The sequence below is a fragment of the Cynara cardunculus genome (genome assembly GCF_001531365.2).
Source record: "Cynara cardunculus var. scolymus isolate 2C chromosome LG 11, CcrdV1, whole genome shotgun sequence".
Lineage (NCBI taxonomy): Eukaryota > Viridiplantae > Streptophyta > Magnoliopsida > Asterales > Asteraceae > Cynara > Cynara cardunculus.
In genome coordinates this window covers 11,246,519-11,257,399 of record NC_037538.1, presented here as the reverse complement: position 1 = coordinate 11,257,399, position 10,881 = coordinate 11,246,519, and the positions used below count along the sequence as shown (strand labels likewise).

The window sequence follows — 10,881 nt, the reverse complement described above, 5'->3', positions numbered from 1 at the left end:
AACTACTCTATTATTTACTTTTATTTATTATCGTATTAATTAATATATTATATTATTAATGATTTGATTTAAATATATTATGAAATGTTAACATTTACTAATTCTTTTAACATATCATTTTTGATCATTTTACATTTTTCAACCCAAACATAATTACTTGATCAGTTAGTTTATCAGTCATCAGCTAACTTGCAAAGCGTAATCGAAAAAATCTTATGGTTTGTATACAAAGTAGTAGTGTTTAAGTAAAACAGTTGTCACATGTTCAAAAATTCTTCTCCGAATGTTAGACGGATTGTTTTAGTCAAAGAGAGAGAAACGAGATGAGAGGAAAGATGGTTAAATAAGGTGAACCACCCTCATCTTTGTATTTCCCCTCCTTGTTTCTCCGTTGATTCGTAAAGCATTTGATGGACCAACACGACAGGAAAAATGAAAAAGACCAAATTACCCCTGTCATGACTAACTTGATTAACAATGTCCAATCTGTTGTACGAAACACGGAATAAGAACCACTAACGTAAAGTGTAAAGTTTAGGGACCAAAACCTAAAAAGGTCGAAACAAAAGCACAACAGTGTACAGATTTAGAATAGAATAGCAGCACGTGATGAATAACACAACTAAAAATGCAAAAAAGTGATGAAATTGGAAGTGATATCTTTGGTGAGTTGAAACAAATCTATAAAATTTAATTAATGGCCCTTTTAACACTATGCAAAATCAAATCAACAACTTTCTACAAACAAGTATAAAAAAGGCCAACATGGAACTCCTGTACAAAATAATTCATTCTTTCTGACATTTTTTTGTTTCATCCCAACCACCAGCCAACTGATAACAACATCAAACTAACTGCCCTTTTCTTTTCATGGTTTTGTCTTTTCTTGTCGGTTTTTTATTCGTTTTTCGTGAACAAGGAAACGAAGCATCAGGGGGGGGCGGGAAAGCAGGCAAAGCAAAATAAAAGAGAAAAACAAAACCCAACAAAGTTTGAAACCCTCCAATGCATTTCATTACCTTGATTGCATGATGCCACAATGCTCTATTCGTTGTTCACCGGGAAGTTGATTATCATTTCCTGCAACATTTTTACCGTTTTCGTTCAATCTTTTTGTTTTGCAAGATGCCAAGCAGAAACTGGAAAAGTTAGACCAACCTGGTCACACACGGGGCAGGTATCACTTCTTTCCATCCATTCAAGAATGCATGACAAGTGAAAATGATGTTCACACTTAGTGATTATTTTCGGGTTGTCTTCATCATACTCTGCACAAACCAAAACATCAACAGCATATAAGCTTGGCGGATCAATGGAGTTAAATAAGGCAGCTTGTTGTTACCTTCAAGACAGGTGGGACACTCCTCTGGAGGTAAAAGAGGTCCATTAGACTTCTTGAGTTCACCAGATTTCTCAAGCTCTGCATCCACTTCTTTCGTCGCAACAAGCTCAATGTTGGTGCAATCAGAGTTTGGTTCCTTACTCACAGTTTCGCCACTGTTACTGATACTTATTTCTCCAACAGCATCGGTATTATTTGATTGGACAGGTGTTTCTTGCTTAATACCGCAAGTTTCTCGATTGTTCAGTGGATGAGCAACGTTCACATCATATGGTATAGGTGCAGGAGGAGGCCTATAAGTGTCGGGTATAGATGTTTCAAGATTTGTATCAACTAAAAGCCCTGTAGAAAGGGAAGAAGCTGCACCACTGTTTGATGATAAGGGTTGCCGCTCCTCTGACACTATTGGATACTGCAGATTTGATCGGATTTTAAAGCCAAATGGTTAAATTAACATAAAAGTCTAAAAATGTAATCATTACAGCCCACAAGAATTTAAACATTTGACTCTTATGTAAATTAACATGTTGAAATGCTCGTGGGACATCCTAAAAAGATCTTTTTTTCTTGTGGCATGGAGGAAGTATTCCCCCGGACCTATTTCTATAAGATCAAGATCCAACTTGTACTAAATCGCAAAGCATGTTGGTAAGTATTAACATGATTTTGACCTCTCAAGGCCATTTTTTAGACTTAAAATTTGCAATAGATAAACATGTTAGAACTTATTGCACTACTTTTCCTCAGAAGATCTATAGATGTATGTCTAAGGGGCTGTTTACCAAATGCTTACTCGGGTAAGTGCTTACTGTATCACATTACCTTACCGGATGAATATGGCAAGGACCAAGAATCTTACCCGGTAAGAGCGAAGGCAAGGACTAAGAGTCTTACCCTGTAACTGATCACGACGACTCATACCACGGTTAGCATTTACCAGGTAAATTGCTACATACGATGTTGTTTTGGTGAATTAAAATCTTACCCGATAAGTTACCGATAGTGTTAAATTTTACCGGTATGCGCTTTCCGGTTTAGGTAATCGGCCCTAGTTGTATGTAGACATCAGAGACAGAAGGGAGTAGCCAAAACAGAGAAATATCGATTGAAAAAGATCTACTCTCATAAATGCCATGTAATCCAAGTGGAATTGCCATCTGTAACGCCCCCAGGTTTTCATACTATAAAGAAATATCTCAGAATTATGGAAAATGCCTTAATGTAAGGCACCATATGAGATGAGATGAGTAAGCAACTGCCTGTGCTTAAACGACCAGCCGAAATTTTCCAACATGGTTCAAGGCTTGGGAATCAAGGATTTTCCATTCAAATTGAGATAAATCAAAGTGATGAGGGCTGTGGTTGGACCGCAAGTAGAAGAGAAAGAAAAGGTAGCAAAAGATTTGCCAAAGAAGGTAAGATTGTGTTACAATCTCGAAGTTTTTTTTCTGAAATAATTGTTATATATATGATAAAATACTCATTTTAGTGTCAATCGACATGCATTAGGTAGATTTTGATAGACTAATCTACTTGTTAATTATTGGAAATAGATTGTTTTAGAGATTCAAAGTGGGTGTTAAAGCTAAAGTATGTTCAAATTTTTGATTGAATTCAATTTCTAGGCATAGAACTTTGACCGTGTTGGTAATTGGTTTGAACAAGAAGCAATTCGGAACATCTGTCTGAAGTTTTGTAAAGCCATAAGGTTACACCTAGGGGTGTTCACGATGCGGTTTTAGGGCCAAACCGCACCGCATATGCGGTCTTAAAGATTTTCCAAACTGCAAACCGCAAAGCATTTGTGGTGTGATTTATGCAGTTTGTATCTAATGCATTTCAGTCAACTAATTATAAAATCACTTCAAAATGAATTCGACGATGACATCTCCATATTTCATAGAATAAGAAGTTCCAATACGTACGAAATGCGTAATTATAAATAATGAAACACAAACTAAGGAGTTCGGTAATTAATCCAAATGCATCTGAAAAGTCAAGGTAAAAAATAATTCGACCATGATGTTTGACAAAAGACAAAAGAAAATAACTCAAATAATGAATTTGAAACATAAGACTTAAAAGGAAAACTGAAAACTGAAAAATTAATAAATAATCAATAATGTATTAACTATTTTCATTTGATAAATGATTATTTATATGTAATATATATTTAAAAAAATATTAAAAGATATGCAATGCGGTGTAGTTTGAACTGCGGTTTGATGATTTAAAACCGCAAAACCGCACCGCAAAGCGCGGTCTGATGAAAATGCAAACCGCATAGCAAAAGTTCTAAACTGGGTGCAGCGTTGTGCGGTGGCGGTTTGTGCAGTTTAGTGGTTTAGATGAACACCCCTAGTTACAACTAGCAAAAACCGTATCCTGACCTTAGTTCCTGACACCATAATCCTACACTATAATAAGTAAAGCATAACCCTACGGCCGTTGGTAAAAGCTGAAGTTTTATGGTTTTTTCAATGTGTTCACTTTCTGAAACTTCCTTCTTCTAAATGCAAGCCTGTTTAAAGCTATCTTAAATAGGTTAACAGGCCTAAAAGAGTGATACTCATCCAAAAGGGCAATATATCTACTTTCTTGATGAATAGTGATTGCATATGCTAGATGGTAAAAAATTAAGTATCCTGATAATGAGAAGATAAGCGTATGGAGCATAACGTAGACAGTTGAGTTCTTGCACACTTCAAAAAAACGGAATGTGTGTTGATTTATTGATCAAAGCTCATGTGGGTTTATATCGTCTAAATCTGTTTATTGCCCAAATGTATCTTTTAGAAGTGTTCTGACAGTATTTAGAATGCAAAGAGTTGTAGAATATAAATGTTCTGCTATAATGAGATGTTCTATGGGAGGTGTTATGCCAAAATGTGTTTTAGGTATATCATAGTGGCATGCCTAATCAAAGTTGTATGGACGTTTTCTATTTAAAAATCTAGCCTTGTGACAGAAAAGGCTGGTGCTCTTCGAATTTCACCTAGAGTATATACAGGATATGATTCTTCATGAATGTGTATAGTAAATGATACCATTATCTGTGAATGTATCAAAGCAAAAAGAATATAATTCCGCAAGAACATATCACGGAATGTACAAAGCAAAGCGGTTCAAAGTGATTAGAAGCATAGATATCTTGTTCCTTGTGGACATATCAGTAGACTTAGGTGATCTTTTGATCATGGAAAGAGGGTTATTACACTATCCTCTCTAAATACAGACAAGTAGCTATGTAAATACAACTTCTATCTCGTAAAGCACTGGTCATGTTTAAAGTTTTATTGTTACATAATAAAGTACAGCATGCACTTGTCCCCGGTCACCAGAACAACTAGTTTCAAATAAAACAATTGTTCTTTTGTTAACCATGGGTGTCCGGGGAAGCTTGTGCGCACCTCGACTAATCCCGGTGACCTCTGAGGGGAATACCCAAAGACCCAAGCCTTCTTGCCAGTTGAGCTAACCCACAAGGTTTTCTATATGTAAAACAACTGTTGGTGTGGTATCTATATATAATCCCAGAAACCAATTTGGGTTCCAGTTCAATTCCAAACAGACTTGGACAAAGGCCTTAAAAGAATCTGAGAGAACAAAAGCTGGTAGATCTACAAGAGAGAATATTGCCAATATTGTAGTAAGCTGATCACTTGTGACTTGGTATCAACAAATTTTGGCTTCACACAACAAATTCAAATGGAGTAATAATAATTGTTGTTATGGACAAACTTCATTTTCACCGGTCTACTAAAGTTATCTCATCTTTTTCCCTGGTTCAGTTTACCTCATTTCAGACTCTCATTTTATGGGGAGACGACAAATGTATTTTCTAGTTAAGAGATATAAAACAATTAGATAAAGACAGTGTGTCCACCTCAGTTAAAAACTTAAAATTGAAAGGCTGAGACTAACAATCGAGAAACTTCAAAATAGCACGTAAACGTTATCGTTAACGGCCCAAATAGAATAGAAGCCAATTTTTGTTATCAAGGCATATACTGGTCCAGCTCAACTCGGAGCCACCATGTACAAAAAGCCACAAGCATAATACACATTTAAGCTTGGATATCAAAGGTAGAGTATGAAAGATTGTACTAACATGATAGAATCGGGGTGAACTGTTGAGTTCTACTCCTTTAGAAGAAAAGCAGCAGCAGCAGCCTCCCATTTTTTACTGACTTTGTATTTTATCCAACTGAAGCTGTTGACAGTAGTCTCATTGCTTTCTGTTCTCTAGTAAAGGAGAAGACACCTCTCAACTGAAAGTTGACATTGTCAATATGTCACAAGGAGAAGGTCAAAGATGTTACTGCGTAAAACAATAACAATGTTGATGAACATTAAGCAAGAATTCGGAATAAATATTCTAGAAAAAGAAACAATACATATTATGACATCCATTTCAACTTTTTCAAGGCTCCCAAACTATGAAAGTTGGCAAGAAAAAAGGAAAGGCAAAACTCCTGCTAGAAAAATTGGAGTGCATGTGATCTAAATCAGAGAGGTCTTATGATGCAATATTCTTGTCACCCAACATAACACGAATAATGAAACCTAAAATAAAAACACAAGTGCTTAAATATTGATACATCTTCTTCCATTGCACAACAACCACAATCTTGAACATTTACGTATTTTTTATTGATGAAAGACAGTTGCTAAACTGCCAGATACGCCTTCACAGTTATTGAGAAAGAGTCCGGTAATATAACCAACCCTTCAATTGGCAACTAGAGATTTCAAGAGAAGTATATCAGGATAAACAAGCATAAACCATTTATCATATAGCTGTTTAGTAATTTCAATCCCCAGGTGGACGATCACCAACCTGTATTGTACACAGCTTAAACCTGATGTAACATGGTTTTCCATGTTTTAAGTTAGATAAATGTACAGCATAACACCTTCACACATACCTTTTTTAAACAATCAACCCGTCATTAAAATATTGTAATTTTCACTGTGTATCTATTAAATACTCGTGTTGATAGAGGTTACCCAATTTTACTGCATGTGTTTCCAACAAATACCCGTCTATATCATCATACCCATTAAAACAACAGTGTAAATTAGAACTATCTTCCAAACTTCTGAATCACCTAATTGGGTTACATAGCAGATTTACAGACTAACAGAAGCAACAAATAAAGGTATAACGTCAGGAGATACTGCAGGTGGTTCTCTGCTATATCTTTAAAAGATCATCAAATCAGAATCTACCTTGCTCATAGTGCAAGTTATCATTTATGTGTATATCCAGAGTTCATGTCGCATAGATTTTTTTCTAAAAGGTGACAATGTTCCTTAGCAAAATCACTATAGCTATTGTAACACCAACTATGTTAGCCTAACCATGATGAAACATAAGAACATATATCAGACTAAAAGAAAAAGGATTACATTAAAGTTGGTTCAATAAGTAACTCCAAAATTCTGAAAGATTAACTTTTTATCATCTCTGAAACCCATGTATATGTTTGCAATTATGATATGTGAAGGCCTTAATTGAAGGCATTAAGCATATGCAGTCTACATAGAGACTTCGTATGCTATCTGCGATACCTGGAAAGTCAGACATAGGAATCAAATATAAAGCCATATGTTCATGTTCATTAATAATGTCATCCTTAAATATTTAAGGAAGCAATTGTTGCGAACAAGGGTGCTTCTTAGCAGGAAACTGATGATCATATAGTAAAGGTACATTATAGATTACATTCATTTTAGGGAAAAACAGAGTGGTTAAAAAGACTTGTGCTAAGAAAGCTCCCACATTCTTTGACCACCTCCTTGGGCCAAATACATAGTCAATATTCTATGACACGTTCGCTGATAAAAAAAAATGGACAAGATAGATGGAGAATTGAGAAGAAAATACACACACACACACACATAAATCCGCACAGAACTTAGCTTACGACCCATATAACAAAACATGTATTTTATTTATTAACGATGTAGAACATTCAAGTTGTTCCTGAACAAAGAGAGACATGATACAAAAAGATGACCTTTAGGATGAAGATTTACGAAGCATATCAATCAACACCAAAGCATGATACTCTATTAAGCATAAAAAGTAACAGGAGTCAACTACAATACACACCCATTTAATGTAAGCATATAAAGTCTTAACACAGTAAAGGTGCCAGGAGTTGCACAAACAACTCTACGAAAACAAAATCATCCCCTTGGCCCCTTAAATACCATGAAAAGGGAAAAAAATTATTTATATTGCAATCAAACAAAACAACCACTAGTCCATGGCCCAAATCAATCCCGAAACATACACAAAACAAATATATAGAGGTAGGTAACGTGTTCTCCTTAACCGACGAATACCAAACAGATAAGGCACATTGAAGTAATCAAAAAAGCATTGACAATACAAAAAAAAACCAAGTAGATTATCGTTCAAAATGGAAAATAAGCCTTATTCCCCAATAATTCTATCTGTAAAGTATTTCTCAACTAAATCCTAGATATTCAACCAAACAAACACCAATAACACAACCAAACCATCGATTTTCACCATTAATATTATTAAAAAGCAAGGCAATCCAAAAGAAAACCAAATAGATAATCATTCAAAATCCAAAACCAAGCCTTAATCCCCAATAACTGGATCAGCAAAATTATTCCTCAACTCAATCTAAAATTCAACTAAACAAACACCAGCCAATCAATCGTTTGCACCATTAAAATGATTATAGACCAAGAGAATCCAAAAAGACCAAGTAGATTGTCATGCAAAATCGAAACCAGTCCTTAATCTCCGATAATTCGATCAGTAAAAACCATTCCTCAAGTCAATCTAAAAATTTCAAGAAACACAGATACATGATAAAACTAAAGACTACCTATCGAATAGCAGAGTCGTCGACCTAAACCCAAAATCCCTAAAACAAAATCGATTCAAACCAGACAAAATCCTATTGTATACAAGTATCGAAGAACAATCAACGCAAGTCCGAAACAGCTTCATGAATAGAGCCAACCCATCAATCTGCACCAGTAATACATACAAAAACACATGTAGTTTTACCTCTAACGATTGAAGTAGAGTTGTGGGGGGAGACTGATTGGAGCGGTGTACTTTGAGTTGAGCAAAGCTAGAGAGAGAAAGTGCGCAAAGGCATTTCGCCCCTTTATGTGTGTGTGTGGGAAAAATGGTGGCGTGATGGTGGACATAACATTTTTCTTTCAAGTAATTGTTATCTTTGTAATAAAATAATTTAATAGAATCTAATATTTTTATTTTATATTAATCTAAAATACAAATTATATATATAAAACTAGAAGAGTACTCGTACAATATAATGTGATGCATCTTTATTTTGTCTTTCACGATTTTATTCTACGAATTTATATGGTTTTGAGAGGAGAAAGAATTTTGTTAGTATTCAATTTTGTAGAGTATTAGTTATTGGTCCCCCATCGGTCTCGGGAGGGACTGACTGGATCGATTTGGCCATCTCTATGTTCATTTACATTTATGTTCGTTTACGTTTATTTATGTTCGTTTCTCATTTTACATTTTGTTCTGTTGTCTTAGAGAAACGAAATGATAAGTAACGGTTGTTGAACAAATAGAACCTATCACTAAAACACCACTAGAGAGGGATAAGGCTGAGCGGAGCGAAAAGGGTTTTCCTTTTCTTATTTTAATGAACGAACATGAACAAACATATTTTCTTAACGAACGAACATGAAGACATAAAATTTTGTTATTGTTTGTGTTCGTTCATTTGTTCGGTTAAGTAAAATGAACGAACAGGAACATGCGTTCAATCATGTTCGTTTACAGCCCTACTTATCCGATAAGAGGCATAGCAAGGACCTAGATTTATTACCCTATAAAAGACATAGCAAGCATCGAGATTTTTACTTAGTAAGTGGGGGAGAAGACTTTTACTCGATTAGTAATTATTGAGTAAGAGACTTAACAACAATTTATTTTGATGGCCAAGAACTAGGGTTGTAAACGATACAATACAAATCACAAGTTACTCGAGATCGACTCGGTCAATACTCGACTCAAGTAGGCTCAACTGGACATATTAACGAGTCAAGCTCGAGTATTGGCATATTCGACCTGAACTCAGTAGTCATTTCCTAAGTTCGAATTCTATTCGAAAACTCGTGAGTAGTTAAAATTTAAACTCAACTTGAACTCGATTTCAATTTTTGAACTCAAATCAAACTCACCTATTGAAATTTATGAAATTTTTAAAACCTTTTATTAGAAATCATAAAACTTAAAAATGATTCCTTAAACTTTATAAAACTCAAGAAATACAGCTTAAATTTCATCATAAAAAACATAAAGCTACAAATTACATTAAGCTCTTATCATTTTTCAAAAATTAATTCAAGATAAAATAGAGTTTTTTTTAATAAATAAATTCGTGGGTTTATCAAATTTGATATATTCATATGAAAATGATAATATGAATTTTCGAAAATCCTTCAAACTTTTTTTTTTCTTAGAATAAAAATATTAAAAAATTGGAATATATTGATTTTGTATATAATAATCTCACTTGCATTTTTTTTAAATTAAAGAATTTTTTAAAACGTAATTTTTTTTAAATAATTAATAATATAGTTACGGAATTGATCATAATTTAATGGTTTTTTAAAATTTAATTAAAATGCATTTGTTTTCTATTTAAGAGTTTATTTGTTTATCTCTTAATAGTTCCATTGAGAGACAGCCTCTAAACCATTAAAGATGAATTTTGTTTGACAAAAAAAAAATTATATACTTTAATGGTTTTAAAACTCTCTGGATGATTTTGTATCATGGGTCTCCCTTAACCATTCAACGCCCTAACTTCATTGTAAACAATTACCAAACAATTATATTTCATTTTGCACTACATCATGAGATATTTTTAATCAGTCTGACCCACTTAATTATTTTGCACCACACCATTCAGTAACTGCCAAACAACCCCTTAATAGATTACGCAGTGAATTAGATATACTCTTTTTGTAAATAATGTAGTAAATTATACCAAAACAAAATCAAATTTTCCATCGAAACATAATGTTTTTTTTCTTTTCGAAAATATATAAAATATGATAACCAAGGGGAGATATTAAGTTTCGAGCGGGATTTTGTACACTTGCCGCGCTTATTTTTGTAAATATATTTTTTTGGGTATAAAAAGTGCATCCGTTAAACTTTGAATGGTGCTCCAAAATATTAGAAAATGCAAGAAATATTAACCAAAAAAAAAAAAAATCCTTTAGAATTAACCAAAAAACTTAAAAAAAATCTCTTAAAACAAGCATTCCGATTAAAACCACATTGGGTGACTTTGAAGGTCATTAATTCATATTAAAAATGCATGCGTTCGACAAAAATCTTCGATCCACCATTAATGGAAAAAATATTTATTGCTTTGATATATTTCTTTTATGAAAATAAATTATAGTATATTGTATCCATCAAAAAGATTTATTATAGTCACGGGTTACGAAATTGGCAATAATTTATATAATAAAATATTTATAAAATC

At 33.7% G+C, this 10,881-nt stretch overlaps 1 protein-coding gene across 2 annotated transcripts; it reads right to left on the bottom strand.

The window, feature by feature from the left end:
• Positions 1-629: 629 nt before the first annotated feature.
• LOC112521359 (probable E3 ubiquitin-protein ligase RHB1A) lies at positions 630-8,557 on the bottom strand. Of its 2 annotated transcripts, none has more exons than XM_025130176.1 (5): positions 8,400-8,557; positions 5,454-5,613; positions 1,343-1,754; positions 1,159-1,268; positions 630-1,080 (listed from the first exon to the last, which is right to left on the bottom strand). In XM_025130176.1, the coding sequence occupies exons 2-5, from the start codon at positions 5,520-5,522 to the stop codon at positions 1,045-1,047; spliced, it is 627 nt and encodes a 208-aa protein (XP_024985944.1). In that variant the 5' UTR covers positions 5,523-5,613; positions 8,400-8,557; the 3' UTR covers positions 630-1,044. The 2 variants fall into 2 exon arrangements, with proteins under 2 accessions (XP_024985944.1, XP_024985945.1); XM_025130177.1 differs by having other exon boundaries at positions 5,454-5,663; positions 8,400-8,514.
• Positions 8,558-10,881: the final 2,324 nt, after the last annotated feature.